The 25,500-nt window shown below is 33.0% G+C and overlaps 3 protein-coding genes and 1 non-coding gene across 4 annotated transcripts; 2 read left to right on the forward strand and 2 right to left on the reverse strand.

Moving 5' to 3' along the window:
* The first annotated feature begins 4,148 nt into the window (after positions 1–4,148).
* Positions 4,149–8,433, forward strand: LOC115987079 (beta-amyrin 28-monooxygenase-like). Its single transcript, XM_031110529.1, has 4 exons — positions 4,149–4,521; positions 5,618–6,690; positions 7,639–7,826; positions 7,932–8,433. The coding sequence occupies exons 2-4, from the start codon at positions 5,745–5,747 to the stop codon at positions 8,229–8,231; spliced, it is 1,434 nt and encodes a 477-aa protein (XP_030966389.1). The 5' UTR covers positions 4,149–4,521; positions 5,618–5,744; the 3' UTR covers positions 8,232–8,433.
* A 3,343-nt stretch (positions 8,434–11,776) lies between these two features.
* On the forward strand, positions 11,777–17,976 carry LOC115983733 (putative rRNA methylase YtqB). The gene is made up of 6 exons (XM_031106497.1): positions 11,777–12,024; positions 12,364–12,427; positions 13,843–14,035; positions 15,660–15,730; positions 16,915–17,070; positions 17,704–17,976. The coding sequence occupies exons 1-6, from the start codon at positions 11,820–11,822 to the stop codon at positions 17,825–17,827; spliced, it is 813 nt and encodes a 270-aa protein (XP_030962357.1). The 5' UTR covers positions 11,777–11,819; the 3' UTR covers positions 17,828–17,976.
* Positions 17,977–19,468: 1,492 nt separating this feature from the next.
* Positions 19,469–19,541, reverse strand: TRNAR-CCG. The gene has a single exon. It is a non-coding gene; the product is annotated as a tRNA-Arg (tRNA).
* Positions 19,542–21,768: 2,227 nt separating this feature from the next.
* On the reverse strand, positions 21,769–25,088 carry LOC115987866 (patellin-4-like). The gene is made up of 4 exons (XM_031111471.1): positions 23,716–25,088; positions 22,888–23,012; positions 22,656–22,797; positions 21,769–22,303 (listed from the first exon to the last, which is right to left on the reverse strand). The coding sequence occupies exons 1-4, from the start codon at positions 25,051–25,053 to the stop codon at positions 22,049–22,051; spliced, it is 1,860 nt and encodes a 619-aa protein (XP_030967331.1). The 5' UTR covers positions 25,054–25,088; the 3' UTR covers positions 21,769–22,048.
* Positions 25,089–25,500: the final 412 nt, after the last annotated feature.

Consider the following 25,500-nt stretch of genomic DNA (forward strand, 5'->3'; position numbering starts at 1 on the left):
ACGGACTACATGCGGGGTTTTTCCAATATTTTTGGAATGATGTTAAAAACTCAGTATGTATGGAAGTGTCTAACATTTTTGATTCTAGGGTGATTCCTGATTTTCTTAATGAAACCTTGATTTCTCTCATCCCTAAGTGCGCCAGCCCGGAAAGCTTGGGTAATTTTAGACCGATTAGTCTATGCAACACCATCTATAAGGTGGTTACTAAAATCATTGTTGGCCGCATTAGACCCCTTTTGGATAAACTTATTTCACCAAATCAGACTGCCTTTGTCCCGGCAAGAAGGGGTTTGGACAATGTTATTGTTGCACAAGAACTTATTCACTCTTTAGATAAAAAGAAGAGTAGAGTGGGCTTCATGGCCATTAAAGTGGATCTTGTGAAGGCTTATGACCGTCTTGAATGGTCATTCATCCGAAAAATCCTCCAAGCCTTTCGTTTTCCTCATGAGTTGATTAAATTGATTATGAGTTGTGTGTCAACCACGACCATCTCTATTCTCATTAATGGAGGTAAATCAAGCACCTTCAAGCCCACTAGAGGGATTCATCAAGGCGATCCCCTTTCTCCATACCTTTTCATCCTTTGCATGGAGTACCTCGGTTTTCTCATCAATGAAAGTTGTAGGCTGAAAAATTGGACACCACTGAAAGCTTCTAGGCAAAACGTGGGTGTTTCACACCTTTTCTTTGCAGACGACCTTATGTTATTTGCCAAAGCTGATAAGGAAGGTGCTGAATCCATTAAGAAGGTACTGAATATCTTTTGCAAGGAATCGGGGCAGCTGGTTAGTGCTGATAAGTCCCGCATTTATTTCTCGCCCAATGTCTCCCCAAACATTAGAGAGGATATCTGTGGTATTCTGGACATTGCTGAAACCGCAAATATTGGAAAATATTTAGGCTTTCCCCTAAATCATAAAGGTGCAGCCCGGAATAGATACAATTTTGTTGTGGAAAGGGTCATATCTAAGCTTTCGGGGTGGAAAACTAAATTCCTATCCTTCGCTGGAAGAACGGTTCTTGTCAAATCTGTCATGGCTGCAATCCCAAATTATGTTATGCAGGGGGCTGCTTTGCCGAGTCATGTTTGTGAAAAACTTGATAAAGTCAATAGAGATTTCTTGTGGGGTTCATCTGTTGAGAAGAGAAAGCTCCACCTTGTTGGATGGAGCAAAATAATTAGGCCCAAAGATGAGGGGGGGCTCGGCATCCAGGCAGCAAGGGCAAAAAACATTGCCTTACTTGCTAAGCTCAATTGGAGACTCTACTATGACCAAGATTCCTTGTGGGCAAAAGTCTTATTAAATAAGTATTGCTCCCAGCAGCGTTGGGTTTCTTTGAATCCGGAGAAGCTTCCTGGCTCCTCTATTTGGGCTGCAATAAAAATGGGGTTTCCTATATTTAAGCAAGGTATTTGCTGGAATGTGGGGAATAAGTCGAAACTGAGTTTTTGGGAAAGTAATTGGGTGAAGGGTAATACTATGAGAGAATTAATTGAGGGCCCTCTTTCCCAACATGAGGAGTCGCTTAAAATTTCGGACATTCATCCTAATGGGCAGTGGAACCTTGGGAAAATTTCTTTTGATATTCCTAAGGTGGTCATTGATAAAATTCAAGCCATTCCTATTCAATCTTTCGGTGAAAGGGAGGATACTTTAATGTGGAAATTTTCAGCGGATGGTGAATTCAGTATGGAATCAGCCTACCGGTTAGCTATTGCCGATCAACCTAAACCGCTCCCCTTTTCTGGCGGCTGGGTTTGGGGCTTAGATACTCTGCCTAAAATAAGGCATTTTCTGTGGTTGTGCAACCATGCTAGCTTACCCACTAGGCAGGTGATTAAACTTAGGGGAATTGATTGCTCTGTTTGCTGCCCCTTATGTAATGTGCAAGAGGAGTCAATCTTACATGTACTCAGAGACTGCCCATTTGCTAGGAAATTTTGGTTATCCATTGGGGTGCCTCAAGTTATTACTGATTTTCTTAGTGTTGATTTGCTGGTTTGGCTTAAAATTAACTGCTTGTGCAGCAGAAATATCCAAGCTAAAGGTCTCCCCTGGTGTTTCATCTTTCCTTTTGCTGTCTGGTGGTTATGGAAACATAGAAATAGGGCTGTTTTTGATAACTGTCCAGCCAACCCAAAGCTTTATTTGTCTTGTATCCAGGCTGTGAGAGAATATTTCTACTGTGTAAGCAAATCCCAAATGTCCAAACACTATTCTGTTGTTCAGGTGCGCTGGTTCAGTCCACCGATTGGCTGGTTTAAGCTCAATTCGGATGGTGCTGCACTTGGAAACCCGGGCAAGGCGGGTGGGGGAGGCCTAATACGTGATGATCAAGGGAAGTGGGTTAAAGGGTACATGAGGCAGATCGGTTTTGCTTCTAGTATTGTTGCTGAATTTTGGGCTTTGAAGGATGGGCTGCTGCTTGCTTCCCAACTTGGCATTTCTAAGCTTCTTGTGGAGTTGGATGCTCAAGTTGTGGTTAACTTGCTGCACTCTTCCAAAACTTGCAATAACTCCTTCTCTTCTCTACTTAATGATTGCAGATTCCTCCTCCGCCAGTTCCAGCAAGTGAGGGTCAACCATGTCTTTCGGGAAGCGAATAGATGTGCGGATTTGCTTGCTAAAGGTGGCTGCACCCTTGATGGGAATTTTGTTGTTTTGGACATTCCTAGTTCGGAAGATCTTTGTAATATTTTAATTTCTGATGCTCTTGGAATGTATTCCTTAAGGCTTGTAGCCAACACTTCGCCTTTTATGGCTAGTTAATGCAATATTTCCCCATTAACCCAAAAAAAAAAAAAAAAAAAAAAAGATACAGGCGTAGATGCAATACGATGACTTGGCAATTTTTTAAAAATTAGGACACAAGTGCAGTAGAATGAGTTTATTAATTAATTATTAAATATATTTTTATTTATATTTTTTATATATTGCTAAACATTTTTTTATATAATGAAAAATATATCAATTAATAATTATTATATATATCACTCTTAAAATATATATTAAAAAATAAATAAATTATGGAAGCGGAGGAAAGTGGATCACACACCCTTAAGTTAGTGGATATCACTTAATAAATAAATAAAAAGAAAAAAAAAATGTAAAGTTGGCATCCACTGTAAAGTTAAAAAAATTATATTTAAAAAAAATAAATAAATGCATTTCATCACATGACATATGCCACACTTTTTCTCCAAAATAATTATGCTACACGTGAGCCAACTAGCCCCACCCTATCCTCATTTCGCATCACCGATATGCTACACGTTTCCCATCCACCACATTAATACATCACATCACCAGATATGAAGGAGAATATCTATATCTGTTCTTTTACATTTTCAGCCTCAGTTCACATGCAGGCAGACTGCATGTTCAGTTCCAGGGCTCTTTGTTTTGAGTGACGCTAGAATCGCTAATTTTGGCCAAAAACTTGTCATATGAGAAGTATACAACTTCTCATAGGACAAGTTTTTGGCCACAACTCCTCATATGATAAATTATGAGTGATAGAGATATGATGGTAAGTCCATGTGAGATCATACTTTTATTACTTATAATTCACTGTATGGTAAGTTATGATCAAAGTTGTGTAAAACAATGTTGTCCTAGCATTTCTCTTTTGTTTTTTTTTTAGTGTTTGTTTGGGTTTCGGTTTATTTGTAATTTTAGTTTATTTTTACTATTATTTATATGTTTTATTATATTTTTTATACTATCTATGAGTCCTATTAAACTATTCAGATTAGTTTGGGATCAACTTATTTTTATTGAAACTAAAATTTTGTTGTTGAAAATATTATAAATAAATATAAAAATTAACTAAAATAATACAGTAAAATCTATAATTAATATCAAAAAATACCATAAAACTTATAAATAATAGTAAAAATAAATTAAATAGTAAAATAAACTAACTTATTAAACCACAGCCAAACAAACACTTAACTTATTTTTCAACCTTTTCTTTTATATCTTCGGGAAAAAGCTTTCAACTCTATTTAAATAAGTTGTTCCAAGAATATATATATATATTTTTTTTTAAATCTGTTTACACACATTTCCATACCCATCCCACATGTCATGTCATGTCATATCATCACTTTTTACCCTACCAACTCAACACAAATCTCTCTCTCTCCCTCTTGTTTTCTTTCTGCTCTAGGCTACTCTCATCTCCAGTCCCACCAATTTTTTTTTTTAGCAAAGTCTCAAGTCTCACCTGAGTCTCTCCCTCTCTCTTTCTCTCTCTCTCTATTTTCTTTTACTTTGCTTATCCAACGATTTCATTATTTGAATTACATTGAAAAATCCCAGCTCTTTTTTCTTTTTTTCTTTTTTCTTCTTATCATCAACACCAGTAATGATTTTCTTTGGTTCTTTTCCTTCAAATAAAATTTAAAAACAGTAAAACTTCAAGAACCGTTGTGCAGAGTGAAAAAATTTTCAGGGTCCAATGCCGTCTGCTCGGCCTACCACCACCATTATGCCACCGGAACCATAACTGGTAAACTTTTTAATAATTTATTTATTTTTTTGTTAAGTTTTTGGAATGATTTGTGTTTAGGTTGGTTCTATTTTTTTGGTCTGTGTGTTAGATTTGAAGAAAAAAAAGGACTGTAATTCTGTAAATATGTTTAATGTTTGACTACTTTGTTTTCTACCGTCCACTTGTTTGGTAAATAGTATTGGTCTTGCTTTAAGAAATCAAAAAAATCTTTTTACCAAAATGTGTGTTAAGTTTCAAATTTAAGTAGATGTTAAATTTTAGGTATGCCCCCTTCATTTAATATATATATATTTTTTATTTATTTATTTTTGTTTAATGTTGAATTTTTTTTGTCATATAAAAGACATTCATTTTAGGAGTATTTAAAACATAAGTTTATAAAAATACATAAATACATATCTTTTGAATTTTTTTTTTTTTTCTAAAAAATTAAAGTGATACGCATTTATATTTAAAAGTTTAAAGATATCGAGAGTTAATGATACTGAAATTTAAAAATACATTTAGCTCGAATCCTCTATAGAAAATACATTTAGCTCGTCTCCTCCGCCACTGACTAGATTAGTTGACCGAGTTTGATTTTCCTTAATGTATCAAATACTAAGTTTTTAAACTTATGATGACCACATTAAATGTTTTGACCATGTGAAATTTCTATTAGAATTATGGTTAAGTGATTAAATTCACTGTTTTCTAATAGCTTAAACTTTTGTGACAATCGATAATTTAACATGGTATCAGAGATCCTAAGTTCGATTCCTTACTTTACTCTACCTCCCATTTAAAATGTTAAATTCTCACTTGTTAGAACCCACTTAATTAAATTCACCATTTACTAATAGTTTAAACTTTTGGGACAATTGGTAATTTAACAATTTTCTAAACCTAACATAACAAATAAGATATTATACCTCACATGCTCGTCAGTGTCAAAATCTAATTCAACAATGGACCACAAAGAACTGCACAAATTATAGTAGTTCACAAAGCATTTTCATGTGCACATTCACTCTATAGAAGCAAATAGACCTTTGAAAATGTATGCAAGCAACTAATTCGTGTTATTCTCACAAAAATTTGAAAATATGTGCAGGTTTGGCCTCGTTGACAAAATTTTAGGCTTTGCCACTCCCTATATATATTTATCCTAACTATACTTTCTAGTGCTTTGTTCACCTTATTTTCTAGTCTTGCTCATTGGTGTAATTGTTGAAGTTGCAATGGATATCCTTCCAAACCTGCTTCACATTGTGGTCCTTTCTATTTCGTTCTGCCTTGTTTTCCTCATACTTAGACACAAGTCCACTCGTTCCAAGTTACCACCTGGTAAAAAGGGTTGGCCAATCATTGGAGAAACATTGGAATTTGGTACGGCTGGACAAAGGGGAACCCCAGAGATATTCATTAGGGAAAGAATGATAAAATACTCTCAGGATCTCTTTCAAACCTCACTGTTTGGGGAGAACTTGGCTGTGTTGTGTGGTGCTTCAGGAAACAAGTTTTTGTTCTCCAACGAGAAAAAATATGTCACTGCTTGGTGGCCACGAAGCATACAGAAAGTAGTGTTTGAATCTGAAGAAAGCTATGACAACAATGATTCTACTAAATTGCGTAGCCTCGTGGTTGAATTTTTAAAGCCAGAAGCTCTTCAACATTTCATACCTATCATGGACTCCATGGCAAAGGAACACTTGGAGATGGATTGGTGTCCTTACAAACAAGTCAAGATTTTGTCACTGTCATTGAAGTTTACCTTTGCATTGGCTTGTAGGTTGTTTATGAGTATCACAGATCCTAACCATGTGACAACATTTTCTGATCCCTTTAACCTTGTCAAAGCTGGTACAGTGTCTGTGCCTATAAATATTCCAGGTACAGCCTACAATCGTGCCTTAAAAGGAGGCAAAGTTATTCGCGAAGAGATTTTAGCACTCATCAAAGAGAGGAAGAAAGAGCTAGCAGAGAATAAAGGGACAGTTGCTCATGACTTATTGACTCGTACACTCCTTGCATCAGATGAGAACGGTAGAGCTTTGGATGAGATAGCGATTGCTGGAAACATTTTGGGCTTACTTATTGCTAGCCATGATACCACTAGTTCTGCTATCACATCCGTGTTGAAGCATCTAGCAGAGTTCCCTCATGTTTACAATCTGGTCTTGCAAGGTACTTCTTCTAAACATGCTATCTACAATTGCTATGGCTAGCTATCTCTACCACTTAACCATTAATTGCAGAAATATATATGAAGTAACACTGGTGTAGCTCTTTGTTAATTTTACTTTACTCAATAATTTTTTTATTAGATTAATATTTTAATATTTTCACATTTAGATTAAACATTCTGGATCTTCTAAAAACATAAGTGCTAAATTTTGTACTAATTATATTTTATTTACTATTCGATTCATAACACATATTTTATGGACAATTATTAATCTTGAAATTTTGCAAACGCGGAGGGTATATCGGAAAAATGATAAGAGTTTACCTTCAAACTGGATTGGAGGTACCTCAAACCCACAACATGACAATTCAAACGATCATTTATATGTATTTTGTCATATGACCAATTTTTGTCATATGACCAATTTTTTTTAGAGGAAGTCACATGACCAATTTAATACATCACATTCCTTGTTTAAATAATTTAATAACTCATATGATTTAATATTTATGTGAATAGTCAAATGCTAGATTCCACAATTTACTTAAGTGGGGTTTATAGAGGGAGAGATAGTTTGGGTTAGGTATACATGGGCTTACAATAGAATTGAGCTTCTTGGGCCTACACAAATAAACCTAATACCTCTAACAAGCAAAAAGTATGTGTTTCAATGTGTCTGTGTTTGTGTTTTAAGTTTGTGATTAAGGATTTTTTAATTCATAGTTTGCCTCCAAACAAAAATCTTGACTTCATCACAGATGCCTTATAATTGCTGGGTGAGGTTAATCTACTATAATGCCCCAATCTTTTAGTGGCTATACAATAGCTAATAATAAGAAATTCAAAAACTTTATTTAGTATGCTGCATGTAGCTCTTCGCACAAGCGACACATGGTGCTATTTGGAAAGATTAATCTAATGAAAAAGTGGAGTATATTGTTAAGCAGAGCAAATGGAGATTGCAAGATCCAAAGGTCCAAAGGATTTGTTGAATTGGGATGACATTAAAAAGATGAAGTACTCTTGGAATGTAGCATGTGAGTCAATGAGGCTATTATCGCCTGCTCAAGGAGCATTCAGAGAGGTTATACATGACTTTACTTACAAAGGTTTTACCATCCCTAAAGGGTGGAAGGTATTTTTCATTAACAATACATAAGCCAAATTATACTTAGTGTAATGAGATCTGAATCCATAATTTAATGGTAATGCTTAGAGTTCTGAATCCATATTTTTGCAGACATTTTGGACTGTACATTCGACACACAAAAATCCTAAATACTTTCCAGATCCTGAGAAATTTGATCCATCAAGATTTGAAGGGAATGGCCCAGCACCTTACACTTTTGTACCATTTGGAGGAGGACCTCGAATGTGCGCCGGAAGGGAGTATGCTCGTTTACAAATACTAGTGTATATGCATAATGTGGTGACAAGATTCAAGTGGGAGAAAGCAATTCCAGATGAAAAAATTACTTACCAACTATCCTCCATTCCAGTTCATGGTCTTCCCGTTATCCTTAAACCTCATAAACTTTAGATTGAGTTAAAACCTCTAGTGATAACTATCTCTATATTTAAAGTATAGGAAAATACTAAATTTATTATTAATTTTACTACAAAGGTTTAAAGGCTCATGTAATAAAATTTGTAGTATCTTTAATATCACTTTTTTGTATAAGCTTACAAACAATTTGTTGTAAATCACAAAAACTAATTCAGGCATTTAATTATGTGCAATGCTAACAATGCTACAACTATACAAGTCTTACAAATTGATATGACATCAATTAAATAAAAGTTATTGTGTCATTCATTTATTTTGCTCTTGAAGTCTATCAATCATATTGTAAGAAATATGTAGTAGAATTTATAGTAATTCTAGCATTTTATTTTATTAATGTGGCTGATTTTATTCATTATTACATCAATTTGCGAGTTCTTTTTGTTATAAAGTTGATGGTAACTAAGCATTTCCTTTATATTTTCTCTAATTAGTTTACAAGGCCTATAGGGGACAAGGACCCCAGCAGCGTAGAAGCCTTTTTTTTTTTTTTTTTTTGAATTTGCTTTTTAATTGTTGGGTGCCAAATGCTTTATGTTTTTACCACATCCGTGCAAAATGAATCCCATTCCATGACAGGAATTTTTCCCTATAACTACCAAAACTTTCTTACCTACAGTTCGCCTCATGCCTTACAGAACATAAAAGATCTTTTGTGATGTTACAAATAAAGACAGTATTTAAGCTTGCCTCCTTTTTTCTTTTTTCTTTTTGCTGAATAGTATTTAAGCTTGCCTAAGCATAGAATATAAATCCTGCTAATCTTTCTTTAAAAATAGGCAAAAAAAAAAAGGTGCAGCAAGTGAAAAGGAAAGGGCAGTGCTTCAAGGGCTACAATATTCTGCAGGAAAATCAAAATATTCCGCCAACAAATTCCTCAAAACCTGCGGGTGATTCATGGTTATGGTGATTTAACAACATAAGACTGCATAAGCAATAAACTATATCCTTTTCATTTCTTTGGAAGTTTTACCTACTTTTGGTTTGAAATCTGAACATTCTATTGACAAATAGAAAGCACCCCAATAAAACTTCCATCAACAGATTCAGAACCAAACAGTAATCATTCATGTTGACTTCTAAAAGTTCTACAACATGATGACATTACAATAGTATCTAGTCAAGCTTATTAGAGATCATCATACAAACAGAGAAGCAATGTCAATCACCATGGTTCCTGAAAACATTGATATAAGAAATGCTAAGTACACTTCCAAAGAATAATCAAATATAAAGGTGACAAAAATACCTTGCAAAGAATCTATTTGGCTCTTTAAATTTTCTTCTTCTAATGTCATATCTCTATGCTCAGTAGAAGTTAGCAGTGTGTGATTTAAATCAAAAACCAAGTAAAACTTATTATGTTGTAATCATTTTTTAATGTCTTCATTTCTCAATCTGACAATTCTATTATTCTGAAGCTTGACTCCCTGTAAATAATGTCCAAGCTTAAACTAATTACCATTTGAAAAAAAAAAAAAAAAAAGATCATCACTATACTTATGCTACTATTATTCTTGAATAGGAATGGATTAATCTATAAGTTCAAAGTTGGTTTACATCTCTCCAGTTCTAATTTTAAAATTTATTTCTTATTAGGAGATCATTATTACTTCATGAATGACAAGTCACAGTTCATTGGAAGTGGATGATACCTTGAAAATTGAAAATTTTAGAAGTATTGATATTGTCTTCCATTATATATAAAGCTAAAATAGTAATCTCAAAGAAGATTACCTTGTGAATGTGCCCAAATGTCACACCAGATTTCGCTTGCAACCTTTGCCTACAAAGTATACATGTGTACATTCATCCTTCATTATGGATGCATCTGCAAAAAGATAACATGTTACCTAGAATTCAATTCAGCCGCAATAATGCACATCCAACTGGTAAAATATTTTGTAGGTTCTAGCTAACTCAACCGATAAAATATTTTGTTGTTGAATAAAAGATATATGGTTCTAAAATCCAATTGATGTCTTGGCTTAAAGATAAAGAACAATTATTATAGAATGGATGCAATAGATTTGAAATACTATCCTATCTTAAAAATTAGTTTATGAAATTTTGAAATGTTTATAACCTTAATCTTGTTTTCATTTACCCTTTGAAACGGTACAAATTAAAATTTTGAAACTTCAGATTTTTCGAATTGAAAAACGTATAAACACCATGCCACAAAATTCTTCACAATCAAATCAAACTGTAGGTTGAAAGTTGAAACATTTTGATTTCAAAACTTTTTATTATTATTATAGAAATCACTCATACCTCTAAAAGAATGTGAGCAATGTCTCTAATATTAGGCACAAAATATTGGCTTACAACAATTGAGTTGGTAAATTATTATTGAATCTTATGTGAGCTCATTGACACTAGTTTATTGTTTGTTGGACAAAATTGGCTTCTACCCTTTTCGGGCAAAATAAGTAGCATTCTACTCCCTTTTCCAAACTAATTAGGGAAATGTCTCTCTTTTGAAACTCGACTTTCTCAAAATCAAGTTAAGCCTTATAGTGACGTTTTTAAGGACCTATAGTAACGTTTTGTAACTTGAGTTATAGGTAAAAAACTTGCATAAAACTCGAGTTCCATGAACTCGAGTTACAAAACGCCACTATAGGTCCTTAAAACGTCACTATAAGCTCCTTAAAACGCCACTATAGGGCTCCATTTTTTTTTTTTTTTAAACTCGATTGTGAGAAAATCAAGTTTCAAAAGAAGGACATTTCCCTAATTAGTATGGAAAAGAAAGTAGAATGTTACTTATTTTGCCCGAAAAGGGCAGAGGCCAATTTTGTCCATTGTTTGCTATTAAAAACTTTATCACCTCGACAACTATGAAACATGCTATGAGCAAAGTGTTCACTCAAATATTTGTGCATGTGGTAGAATCTCATTTCATCTTCATTGTGTGTGAGTGTGTTTTTCGTTTTTAAAAAAACAAAAAAAATAATAAAAAAGTTTTTTTTTTAGAGATAGTTTCAATTTATTAGGAATGCTTGATGAATTGGTCAAATATGAGAAATGGACAATCATTTTCATATAAACTAAAATACTATTTTAATCTTTAAATTTTACCAAAAGTTTGTTTTTCATCTCCAAACTTTAGAAAGTTCATTTTCCATCCCTAAGTTTTGTAAATAGATTTTTTTTATAGTTTAGGGACAAAAATATAAATGAAAAAAAAAAGAACATTTTTTAAAATAGTTTAGTGATAAGTTTTTAAATTTTTTTTTTGTTTTAAGTTTAAAAATAAAATATTTTCAATAATTTAGAGCCAAAAAATATACTTCCAAAAATTTAAAGCTAAAAAGTAAATTTTTAATACTGTTTAGGGACCAAAATAGTACAGCAAGCTATATATATGTTTTGATTTTGATTTTATTTTTATTATTATTATTTTATTTTATTGTTTTGAATTTGGACCATGATTACGTAAAAAAAAAAAAAAAAAAAAAAAAAAAAAAAAACCGCTGTCAAAGTCGGAACGCGCCATATCTGCCTCAAATTATCACTTTGTTAGTCCAAATTTGTAGTCACAGACACACAGAGAGAGATATGCTATCGCTTAGACTTTGTTGTTCACGTTCGCTTGTAATTTCGAAACCCTTTATTGGTTTCGTGGAGAAACTCTCGCTTTCTTCGAGAAGAAACGTTTCGCAGAGTAGCACCAGAAACCTCTGCTTCTGTGCGAAGCTGCCCATTGAGCCGAATGGACTCACTTCTTCTCAAAATCATACTCCACATGATTCTCCTCTTTCTGGTACCCCATTTCCCTCTTTCACTTCCTTCTGTGTTTTGTGATAGTGATTCTAATGGAGAAAAATTTTCAAATATGACAAAAATGGTTTTTTTTTTTTTTTTTTTTTTAACTTTGTGTTTCAATTTTTCAAGGACAAAACATAATATTAGTGGTGGTTGGCCATTTGGGTTTTGTGCTAAAGTTCAATATTTGCTTCTATTTTGATGGATTTTTGCATGAAACTGTACTTATAAAATCTGGGTTTTGTAGTAAGTTTGGTAATTTTTTTTTGTAAAATGATGAGCAATTGTTATAAAACTTTAGGCATATAGTAATTGTAATGTGAATGGTGTGATGTAGGAATGGAGGAAGTTCTTGGGAGCTATGTATTTGGGAAGAAGAAGGCAACAGAAGTTGCTCACTTGTAAGTACTTATACACTGGATTCCCTGAAATATTGGTTTTATTTGGTTGTATATTTGGTTTTCTGTTTGATTCTTTACTCAAAATAAAAACCCTTTTAAGTTTGGATTAATTTGTACTTGATTTGAAACTTATATGACAATTTTTTTTTTTTTTTGGAAAATTGAAAATGGGTTCTTTGTTTTTGTTCTCAAGTGGCTGTGGTTCGCTACTGCTGCAGTGTAATGACTTTGGCCACAACAATCTATGGTTAAAAGACTTTCTTTTGTGATGCTTAGTCTGCAATTGTTCTGTTGGATATAAATAGTGGTGACATTCTTAATGGTTGAGCTTATGTTAATATATTATCACTTCATGGGATATTATATGTCATGGTAAGAGAATTACATTGATCAATGTGGTAAAGTTATATTTTTGATGTTCAAAATACCAAACCTTTATTGACTAAGTGCAAAATTGCGAATTGATTAATTATTGGCGTTATGGTGGAAACCCTATAGAAGACAACAAACTGAAATAAATATATAAGTGCACTATAAATACGGGAGAAAATAAAATTTTTACAATGATAAATACCAACCTTCTGTAAGAATCTCTTTTCTGTACGAAATTGAATGCAAAGCACCTGATGTGCGATTTAGCTTTTGGGGTTGTGTGTGTTTGCATGTGCATGTGTGTATAAAGTTTTTAATGAATTTTTGTTTCATGTAAGCATAAATAGGAGCATTAGGTTTGTTGGCTTACTCTCTACAAGTATCTTATCTTTCTGTTAATCAACAATTCGTGGAAGCCATTTTTATGGTTCCAATATATCTTTCGTTGAATAATTATTGGCATACTCAATGATGAGAGGCTTGCCATGCATATTCCATGCTTACTTCACTTCCTATCTTGCAAGTGATTTGCTCATCCTTTACAAGGAGATTAAGTTGCACCTGGTCATGCTGTCATTTATGACTAACTGCTCCTTTCTAGGAAATAATACCACATTCTAGATTTAGTGGTGAACTTTAAAATGTCTTTTTGTAAACTGGCACAGATGATTGCAGAGCTCTTTTGCAATTAAAATGTCTTTATACTTAAGTTTATGAGCTGAATGCTGCTTGTGCTTTGGTGGGTCCATGAAATGAGCTTGTTTTATGGACTTTGTTTGACTCTGTTTACAATGAGCTTCTACAGGTTCCTGATGAGCCATTTTCAAGTTGGGGTTGGGTTCAGGCTCGGGCTCGACCTATTAAAAAACCCCATTGATATTTAGTCAGTGAGCAATATTTGTTTGTGACTGATAACTGAATTAAATATTGTCCAATTTGTTCTGTGCCATTTCTAGATTGGGGCATTTACATTTGTATTTTGCATATTATTTCAGGCAATTGTGACCAGGCATCAAATATTTTCTATTGCCTATGTTTACCAGGGTTTGGAAACATGTTGTCCAGAAAGGGGATATGGTCATTGATGCCACTTGTGGCAATGGTTATGATACTTTAGCAATGGTCAAAATGGTCGCTGATGAATCAGCCAGGGGATGTGTTTATGCAATGGATATTCAGAATGATGCTTTAGAAAGTGCTTCTTCTTTGCTAGAAGAGTCACTTAATCCAAACGAGGTGCCATTATCTCACAACATTTTTTACTTTTTGGAAGTAATCTGTTTTCAGTTAACATATATGGAACTTCAGTTCTAAATTACATTACTACCACTGTCTAATGTTAATCCATAGACCATAGTGCATGAGTGCCAGAGCTGGAATTTTTCTGATTCCATAGCACATAAGCATCATTTAGTGTGCTAAGTATGTATGTATGTATGCAGCTTGTTTTTGGTGAATAATTGCAGAAGTCAATTTTATTACCTGTATCTGAAGGAGATACCAAACGTAATAATGCTCTGATGGGCCACTAAACTTACTTTCAGTGTTTTTAGAATGTCGATTTTCTTGTTGATGAGGCATTCAGTATACTTAGTAATGAAGGAGATTACCAAGATCTGTTCTTTTATGTGTTCAACCTTAGTTCACATGTTGGAAGACTGCATGTTCTGTTACAAGGCCTGATGTAGTATGCTGACTAGATATATTATTCTACTAAATATCGATCAGATATATTAAAATTCCTTATTTGTATAATTTCATTTGTCAATAGCCATTTGGTGGGAAGTAAATTCTCTGATAAAAGGATAAAATTGCTTGTCTTGGGAGCTCTAAGAATTTTTTAACAGCCTTCTGACTCCTGCAACTGTTCTACTTGAGTTTAATCAGAGATGTGGAACTTAGCAACCACTCCCCCCACACCCCCCCCCCCCCCCCCCCCCCCCCCACCCTGACTCCTGTCTGGTTCCGTTATATTTGATGTGGACTTTGTGGTGGGAACTAAATCGTCATACATTTGAGGATATAAAAAATTTCATGGATAAAATTGATAGAGCTATTTGCTAGATCGTTGTTTGATTGATCTCATGTGTGGGGCTTTACTCATAGTAACTCCATTCTTGAGTTTTTAGAATAATTGTCTTTCTGTGCATGACCTTTCTAATCCTTGAGACTTCTTTGTGTTCACTTTCATGTACACAAAGTAGTCTTGTTTAATAAAATACTTATTTACTTATAAAAAAAGAGATGGTGTCATAACAGTACCGGTTGGCCTTGATCTCCCTTTTATTTTTTTGTGGAGTTCACTGGAGAACAAGACTAGAATTTGGCCTTTGTGTGTCACCTTTTTATTTTCACTTGTCGTCTCCCTCGATATCAGATCAGGTAAGAGTTGTGAAATGTGAACTCTTTCTAGTTGAGTAGGAAATTGAAGATAAGGTTTTTAGATATCCAAAAATAGGGGAAAAAATAGTGGAATTGCTAATATAGATGCAAACATGGTGAAATTCCCTTTAAATATCTAATTTATATCGTTCCTATTTCATCAGATGACCCTGAGGGACTACTTAGATATCTAATCTAGAACTTAGAATTGTTTATTTGAGATTTCTTTTTATTTATTTATGCATCTCATGTGTCAAATATGTAATTATGAACAACAAAGCTTACATACATATTGTTGATCAAACTGTTTAACCGTTGCTAAATGTATCATAATTGCACCATTTATACCATATGATATAGTTTACTGGTCTTTAGGAATTGGAGACATGTTGTATATTTTTAGGACTTATCAAAAAGTAATTGCATTTGTAATTTTTAAGTTGTAGTGCAATTGCTTATGGGTTGCAAATATGTGCAGAAAGAGCTTGTTAAACTCTTGCCCATGTGCCACAGTAAAATGGACAAAGTTGTTCCAGAGGCCTCTGTGAGGTACTTACTATGACTCAAGTTTCTTACAATCTTTATTTAAATGTTCTGTGTTTATAAGCAATGAAATGATGTAAATTATTAAGTTTTCCAATTGATTAAATACAAATTTACTTTCTGTTTGCTTTTACCTTTTCCGACTGAAACTTTGTTACAATCTTTACTTTCATAAGGACCTCAAACGAATACTCAATTATTTGAAAATATGAGATACTCCAACTTTAGTAGACACGTTTATTGAAACAATATGAGTTAGAAGAATTTACTTATGGTTTCAAACTTCAGGCCATCTCACTTGCATCATTAGGCTTTAGAGGTGGCTTCTCAAAATTGAAGAGTTATGATGGAGTTATTAAAGGGAAATTAATGGCTGATGCTTCAATATACACACACACACACACACACCATGTGTTTACAGTCCATAGCACTTTCACTTTGTTTTAAAGGCAGTGATCCAAAATGGGTATATTTATATTAGTGAGTAAACATGCTAGTTCCTTTTTTCCCCCCTCTCCTTTTCCCCAGCACATCTTCTTAGCTTTCCTTTTTTATTCTTTTCTGATCCAACTCATAGTGGAGGTCTGTAAGATACTTTTATGCTTCAGTAGATGAACTTTTCACATCCAAGCTCTTAAGACAGCGCTTAGAACCAAGATTTGTAGGGAACACATAAAAATGCTATAACATGGTATAAATATTGGTACAACTAGCACATGAGTAGCTGCCACAAATAGCGTCCCTGATATATATAATATATATAGCACGTTCACTTGGTCATTTAATTCCGTGTTTGCAGTGGAAATATTTACATCAACTGGGAAATATTAAATAAATAAATAGTGACTGCATTTATGATCATGTAGTTGAAAAATTATCTAGAAAGAAGACATCCAATCATCTATAGCAATTAACTGTGTTATCTATTTCCTATAAAAAAAAAAAAAAAGAAAAAAAAAATGAAAAATGAAAAAAGAAAACTGTGGTATCTATTCTACAAGCAAGGAGAAGATAAAATTGGTTCCATTTTTGTATTTATGCTATTATATTTAATTTTAGTTATTATAATTATTTTGTAACCTTTTATGGATTCATATAAAGGATATTGTAAATCATATTGCTGTATTTTATCAAGAACCACAACACATGCATTCTGACCAGGAAAAAATTGATGACCTGGGTGCTTTTAGGCTTGTTGCATTCAATTTAGGTTACCTTCCTGGTGGTGACAAAAAAATAATTACAAAGCCAGAAACAACACTACTTGCACTGGAAGCTGCAAAGGGAATCCTAATGCCAGGAGGGCTTATCAGCTTGGTGGTTTATGTGGGGCATCCTGGCGGCTGGTGATACTTCTTCTCTTGTTGATTCTTATGGTTATTAATTTTCTTTTGCTCACTATGCTAGTTTTCAATGAATGATCTGTGCTTTATCTGGCTCACCTATCATAACCTGGTTGACTGAAGCTTGTAACATGCTAATGTGGTCAGTCAAGGCCAAATTTTAAAGCTCATGCGTAATTTTGCTCCCAATTAGCAGAATGAACAATTCAAAGTTACTTTTTTTTTTTTTTCCTTCTTTTTATTAGCCAAATTAAGTTTAAGCACGAATTCCAAAGAAACAAATTTCTGGCACTCCATCCCCAACCTTCCAAGTTCCAACTTAGTGGCTTGCCTTTCTATTTAAGGTCCCTTAGATCAGTATGATTTTGGTGAAAGTTTCATTGTTATAAACTTTAATCAATATATAGGTAAAATGAGTGAGGTTACATGAAGATTGATTCGGTATTATCCTATCATAGGTTCTCTCCACATGAGCCATATAAATATATAATGATTAAAATATTTGATGTTGTTTATTATTTAGGAAATTTTTCCTTCTTTTTCCCCCCCAATAAGGGACTTTGGTGCTTATGAACTTCTTAGAATGTTAATGGTTGAATATGCATTAATAGATACATATTGGGTTTTGCTATCCAGGGCAGAATCTGAGACTGTACACACTTTTGCTTCTAAATTACCAGTTAACAATTGGGTCTGCTGCAAGTTCCAGATGTTAAACCGACCATGGGCTCCCATACTTGTTCTCTTATTCAAAAGATGAGTCATTTTGTTTTCCTAGTTTTAAGGATTTTTGTACTTAACCATTTCCTACAGGCTCTCATTCTTATTTTATGTAAATATTATACAATCGATTGAATCACAATGCTTCTCTCATCCCTGATATTTTCTTCAGTTTATAATAACTTCATATCAACTTGAAATATTGGTCAACATGTAAATCTTTCTTAGTCAATGGATGTTAAGTGCACTTGGGATGCATTTAAAATCTAATGGATTTGAAAAACAATTTCTAGTTAAATAGCTAGATATGTTCTCTCATGTTTTTAAGGGAGACATTTAGGTTCAAATCCTTCTCCCAATTATCGAATTATCCACATACAAAAAGGAGTTAAATAGCTAGATATAAATTTAGTATGTGTTTGGATTCCACGTCCATGGCTGTGTTTCGCGTTTCACGTGTTTTCTCTCAATTTTTTTTTTTTTTTTTGGTTCAACCTGCAATTGTTGACAAGTCAACTATGAACAGTGCACCCATGTACTATTCATAGGTCTCACAAATTACACTTTTCAGCAATTTTTTTATTAAAAATGGTTCTCACAGTACTATTTACACATTTAAAAATTATTTAGCTACAGTGTTTTTAGTTTCAATTTTTAGTTTCAGCAAAAATAAGCCGTATCCAAACGGACCCTTAATGACACATAATAATTTGAGTTTTGGAGATTTTTTTAATTTTTTTTTCAAACAAAGACTTGTAACAATATTGTTTTGAAATAATATATTACATCTACTCATTTCAAATCCATTTATTTACAATGCTCAAATTTATTCATAAAATTTCATCAATAGGAAAGAGTTATCATTTCATATTCTATTCAAGTCATTTAAATAGAATATATATATTTTTTTTCTTTTAGTCAATTCAAAGGTTTGGCTTGTATTCAATGCATTAGAGCATTAAACATGACATAAACATGATATGTATCAATCTCGTATCTTGTCCAATGCACTGGACAGAAGTCTTGCCCTCTATCTAAATAAATTATTGAAGTGAAAAACTTCATCTTCAAATAAGAAACTAAATTTGTCACGACCCAAATGGTGATGCCAACTCCTAGTCGGCTAATCAGGACCTTGGTTAAGTAGTAAACTCTTATTAATCATGATAACATCCTGATTAAGACTAATCAACTCTAGGAAAATTACCAACAGTGTATCAAAATTTTCTTATGTTTTGTTTTGCATTATGCACACAACGTTTTCGATGTTATGAAATTTATTGCGTAGGATATGAGATGAAATACTCTATGTGGTACTTTTGTAAGGCTAGCAAAATTATTTTATATAATAACTTATTTATAGAGACTGGTTATGAATAATAAAAATAAAATAATGACTCTAATACTACATGACAATAGCTTCAAATAGATATTGTTACCCATTTCTTTTCTCTACAAATAGTTGAATCTTTGACATCTGAAGAGATAATATTTGATAAAAATGTGAATAGCAATTATGAAATTAATAGTAAACTATTTTACCAAATAAGAACAAAACCAATCTCATGATTTTATTAAGTTATTATAAAGAATCAGTGATTGGGTTGGGCTTTCCTAGATGGAAAAGGAGGAGTCCGTAATTGACACTGAACAAAAGACGAAAAGTGGAAAACAAATAATTCGATCGCGATGGGACTCGAACCCACAATCTCCCGCTCCGGAGGCGAGCGCCTTATCCATTAGGCCACGCGATCATATGGTCAGGAGCTGCGATGTTAATTATATATTCGGAACCATGTAGCATCTATATGCTTCCACAACATTTTCATAACAAATCATAGATAATTAGTTGTTATTGATTTAAACTTGAACCTAACACTAAGATTACTTTTTTTTCCCAATAATAACTAGTAAAAACTTGTCACTTAAGATTTATTGTGAAAATGTTGTGCACATATCATTTTTCATATATATATATATATATATATATTTTTTTTTTTCTTGGACTAAACAAGTGAGAAAGCTTAAGGGTTGATTTGATTGCGTGGATTTTACATTTTAGTGGGGAGAGATAGAGAGAAAATAATATTTTGTGGTGTTTTGTTGGGTTGATTTTAAAAATGTGTGTGTGTGTGTGTTTTTTTTTTTTTTTTTTTTTTTGGGGGGTGTATTTAAGTCATTAATGCATAATTATAAAAACTGTACCAAACCAACAGTTAAAATGTGAACCAAAGCATTATTTGGAATGGTTCGGTGTAAAATACTGAATATGCAAAACCCATTATCACACCTATTGCACGAGTTAATCTTTTTAACTTGTGGATAAAATAAAAAATAAAAAGGCGTGTGTATTTACTAAACTACTAAAGATTAAAAAGATAATTTGATAAAGACATAAAGTGATAAACATTAAAGACTAAAATACTAAATAGATAAAGTAAAAGTCAATAACTGCCATGGGATGAGAGTAGAGATTAAAGACAATAAGAGATAGTGATGAGAGTTTGAGACCTAAAGAGATAAAGAGATATTGATAAAATTATATATGCAAGTGATAAAGTGATGAACTTAAAAAAAAAAAAAAAAAAAATAGAGAGACAAAAATAGAAGAACTACACTAAAAAAAGTCAAAATACATCTTATATATGTGTGATCTCTAGGGTTTAATGATTAAGCCAAAAATTTATTTTGATTTTCTATGAGATATGTTATTTCAAGACTTTTGAACTACATAACTTGGTTATTGGATGATTTATGTGAATGATGTGTTTATTTTTTATTTTTTATTCTCTAACTTTATGTCATATGATGTAATTTGTTATTGTTATAATTTATTAATTTACCTAAATGGAGCATTTTTTTTCTTTTTATAATTATAAATATATATTATTTAATTAATTAATAAACCTACAATTCAGCAAATGATGATTAAACTAGTAAACCAATTCTTTGGCCAATCAACCTCTGATGTGGTTTTTTATTATGATTTAATATATTGTGGTTTTGTTATGAATCGCCAAAGAAGGAGATTGTAAAATCTGTATTTTTAGGTTGACAATCATATTTTAAGGAAAACTGGTGGGGCTTAGTGTTTTCTCCTCAAACTTAGTAGAATGCTATCCTCCAACTTTTTCATCCCCAAATAAACAAAGCCTAAATTTGTTTTGTTCGGATGGTATTTGGAAAACCTAAACATAATTGTTGGTTTATCTATACTACTATTTAAGGGGCTTCCCCTCTTTGGGATCCTTAATTTTTTGGTTAAAAAATGCTCTTATATCCCTATGTTTAAGTGAAGACAAAACTAAATGATAATCTGATAAAAATAAAATTTTAACTCCTACTAAAATATTGCCTAAAAAATAGGGCCACTCTCTTGTTGATTTTCAAATTGCTTTATCTACTTATAAATTCTAAATACATAGTATTAATGAGAAAACGTGTAAACCTTAAATTGAAATGAATGAAAAACTATTACAAAAAAAATCGCATGCACAAAGCACATGTGATGAGACTAGTTACCATAACAGGTCTTATATAATAGCCAAATTAGTAGAGATGTAGTCAATTCCATTATAGATTATAGATGTAAGCTGTTAAAACTTAAAACCCAATCAGAATAAGGGTTTATATTATTTTTTTTTCCCCTCTCTCATCTTAATTTACTTCTTAATATTTTCATACATTAGAGCTAGGATCTTGGAATTCATTTCTGTAGTGTCCTATCTTACGAGAGAATTCCTCTCCTTTATTAGTGATTTTCACCGTCGTTCTACTTCTTTGAACAATATTTTCTGTCACAAGTTACGTGTTCAATCTACCAGTTTCTTAAATAGGTCAAAAGCCTAGTATATATATAAAAATAAAAATAAAAATGCTCATTTACAAGACTTTTTTTTATTTTTTTATTATTATTATAAAAAAACACATGTAGTAGCTAATACACATATATTACACCCTGGTCATATTTGACATTGAGGAGCCAAAAAAAGTTCTCAACTAGTAGATCTGTCACAGAGGTATATTAGTGATCTAAGATGGTTAAATCTAGAGAAAGAGCCTCCCTTTCATCACATCATAATTTATATTTTATACATGTAAAATAGTATACAAGAGTCGCAATATCAAGCCTCAAACATAATACCAAATATTCTTATCTCATCTTTGAGAAATATACTAAACGAAGCAAAATAATAATAATAATAGTGATGATAATGAAGTACACAGTATTTTCGCTTTAACTTCATCGAGAATAGTCAGTTCAAGAGGAGCTATTCTTGGTCTTGTATCGGTAGAGAACACGTTTTTTCTTGAGTGATGAATTCTCAACAATGATCACAACTTTTCCTGGTTCGTTGTTCTTAAAAGAGTTGCGAATCGAAGACTCTTGTACACCCAGCTTCCTGTCTCTTTGAATGATAAGGCCATATGATCCCTCATCGCTTGGTAAAAATTCCTCCCTGTAATTCACTTCCCAGCCCAAGATAATCACGTCCCAGATTAAAGTAGTTCCAGCCTGTTAATACCACCAAACAATAACCTTTATCAAAGTCGGACAATTACTTGCTAAGTCATAGAATTGATCTTATGAAAAAACTAACAAAGTTGTTTCTAATGCTTTTTCTAACTTGAGCAAAAGTATGTCGTAGAGTTGAGAATCTGGGTGCATCTAATGGATATAGAGTAGGATAAATATAATTGCACAATCTTGATTTCAAGTCAGAATGTCAATTTCTTTTTCAGTCGTTTGTAAAAGTGTGTGCATTAAGGTGTATGTAATAAACAAGACTCCACCTAGTAATATACTTGGTTCAGGCATTCATATTTCATGGCTTCCAAATAGAAAAGAGAAATGTCTCAGTGTGAACCTCTAATATTGGGATCTCAATAATTTCTTTTGATCCTGCCTTGACGAAAACTTCCCTAACAGGATCTTCAGCTGAGAACTCAGACTCATTTTCCTGCTTAAGCCCACCATTATGGACAAAAACTTCCTCAGCAGCAATGTACCTGCAATGAAGCATTTAGTTAATTCCAATATTTCTAAATAGACCCATCTCTAAGTTAGCTTAGATATTAGAGACCTTGTAGGGTTCTTACTTCAATAAGGTTTCTGAAACTCTAGCCGGGCGAGCGAAGACAAACTTGCTCCTGGTTCTTTGGGTTAAGAAGGGTGAGAGGAGAGCACTAAAGGCGTAATACCAGAAAGGGACATTGATGAATACCTATGACAAAGATAAGTGGTTCGTCATTAGTAGCATTGAGAGTAAATTGAGATATGCAAATTCAGCTTTGTAAAAGAATTACAAACTATCTAGATGCAACTCAGCAGAACTAATATGAGGATAAACTTAAACGGCCACGTTAGAATTTGGAAGTCAAACAAAAAGTTGAAAATTCTTGGAAAACTTTTAGAAAATGTGTATGTTTAATATAATAACATATAGTTGGTAAAGAAAAATTTGTGACGTTATATATGAATAAACAAGTTCTAGCAAAATCCAAAGAATTGAGCATGTTTATCTTCAGGCATACATAGGTACGGCAATCCAAACAGGCCAGAGACGAATGAAATATTCATACATGGATACATAGGTGTATATATTCAGTGCTAAACTTATTAATAATTTTACTAGAATAAATCTTACAAAGTGAAGTGACAATTAATTTAATTGGTTTCATATCAATAACATAATAAATAAATTTTTAGTTATTTTTTTAAGAGTTTAAAAATTGACATATCAATTTGAAAAATCTACACAGTAGAATTTTTAAGATCAATAGCATCACTCATATGTATTTATTATAAAAAAAATTATGAAGAATGCATGCAAATTATCTTGTTAGGTTTTCACAAGCATTTACTTCAAAAACTTGTGAAACATAAATCACCATGAATGAAACTAATGATTGTGAAGAAAACCTTACATTTTTTGCAGCAAATTCAGGATAGTTGTCTTGGAGGGTCACAATCACTTGTCTGGCAGCAAGCCTAAACTCCTTCCTTGAGGGACCTGGAGAGTCCTTAAGATCAATGATTTGGAGCATTGAGCACACACCCCCAGGTTTGAAATCAAGCTTTTGAATCCCCTTCTCCATCAGCTGAATCCTCCACCTCAAAAGCTTTTCACGCTTTTCTTGGGTCCCAAGTATCTTGTTGTACATCTCATTATCTCCAAGCAACCCAAAATTGTTGTAGCACACTGGGTGGCCTTGGCGATCCACACCATTAATGTAAGCAAGGGATTCAAAATCAGCATCAAAATTCTCATTCAAGATCGAATCGATATTGTTTTCCTTCCTCCATTGAAGTGTATTCCTTAACATTTCAAATGCCTCATTGACCTTGAACTCTCTAGCCCTCAAGAACTTCAATAGTATTACATCAGTGGCAGTGTCTGCTTTGCTAGGCAATAATGGTACACCCCAAAGAGCAATATCCTCATCAACAATAACCTTTTCTTCCTCAACAGCCACATGGGTGCTTTCCTTTGCGGCCTCTTCTGTGAGTTTCTTCTTTTCTTCAGTATCTTGCTTTGACTCTTTGCTCTCTTTGGCATCATTGTTGTCAGCTTTTTCTTCTTTAACATTATTGTCACTCTCTTCTTCTTGTTTGTCTTTATCTTTGCTCTCTTTTTCCAATGATGTTGCATTTGCTTGTGATTCAATTTTCTCTTTCTTCCCCTTCAATAAAGTATTCCCATGAATTGCTTCCTCAACCTTCATTCTCATCTGAGACAATGCATTCTTCTCACTCTCTTTCAAATCAGAAGAGAAGTTGCTCTCTTCTCTGAATGAAGAACTCTTCTCAATTGTAGGAGGTGGTGATGAATCAGCTTTTTTTTCAGCTTCATCTGTCTTCTCCAATCTTTCATAATCTTTCTTCGTATTCTCAGTCCCTGCCTTCCCACGAATAACTTCCTCAATCTTCATTCTCAGCTTGACCAAAGCCTTCTTCTCATGCACTCTCAAATGAGAGAGGAAGTTGCTCTCTTTCTTAGAAGAACTCCTCTCAACATTAGGAGATGGTGAAACATCACCCTTTTCAGCTCCATTTTCCTCCTTCTTCACCACCTCTTTCACTTCTTCAGCTACATTCTTTGTATTCTCAGTCACCACCCCATCGTTTTCATGCACATCCTCTTTCTTTGGTTCTCCATTTTCTTCTACAACTTTCACATTTGCCACTGTGACATCTTTATTTTCAACATCCTTAGATAAATTTTTCTCTACATGTTTTCCATCGGTCTCAGTAATTGTTGCCATTTTGAAGTTTGTTTGATTGAATTCAAGAGTTTAATTCCTAGTAATTCTGGCAATGAAATGAGAAAAAGAAGAAAGTACTTGGAATATATATATATGGGATAGATAAATGTAGAGACGATAGAGTGGAAGAACACAGACCTCAAACCTCTCCCTTTTTGACTCCTATGTTTTCTCTCTTCCTTTGTTTGGTATGAAAAGAGAGACCTAGTTAATGGTTATATTTTTGAGTTTGAAAAAATCATCAATACCTTTACAACAATATAACTTTTGCAACTTAATATTGTTATTTACTAATTGAACTATCTAGACTCCGTAATTATTTAAAAATTTTACATTTTTCACAACAAAAAAAAAAAGTATTATTTGTACAAATAGATTCATAATTTTAATGATATTGATATCAAATTTGATGCCTTCTATCAAAATAAAAAATAAAAAAATGTGATG

The sequence above is a fragment of the Quercus lobata genome, chromosome 4 (genome assembly GCF_001633185.2).
Source record: "Quercus lobata isolate SW786 chromosome 4, ValleyOak3.0 Primary Assembly, whole genome shotgun sequence".
NCBI classification, from domain to species: Eukaryota; Viridiplantae; Streptophyta; class Magnoliopsida; order Fagales; family Fagaceae; genus Quercus; species Quercus lobata.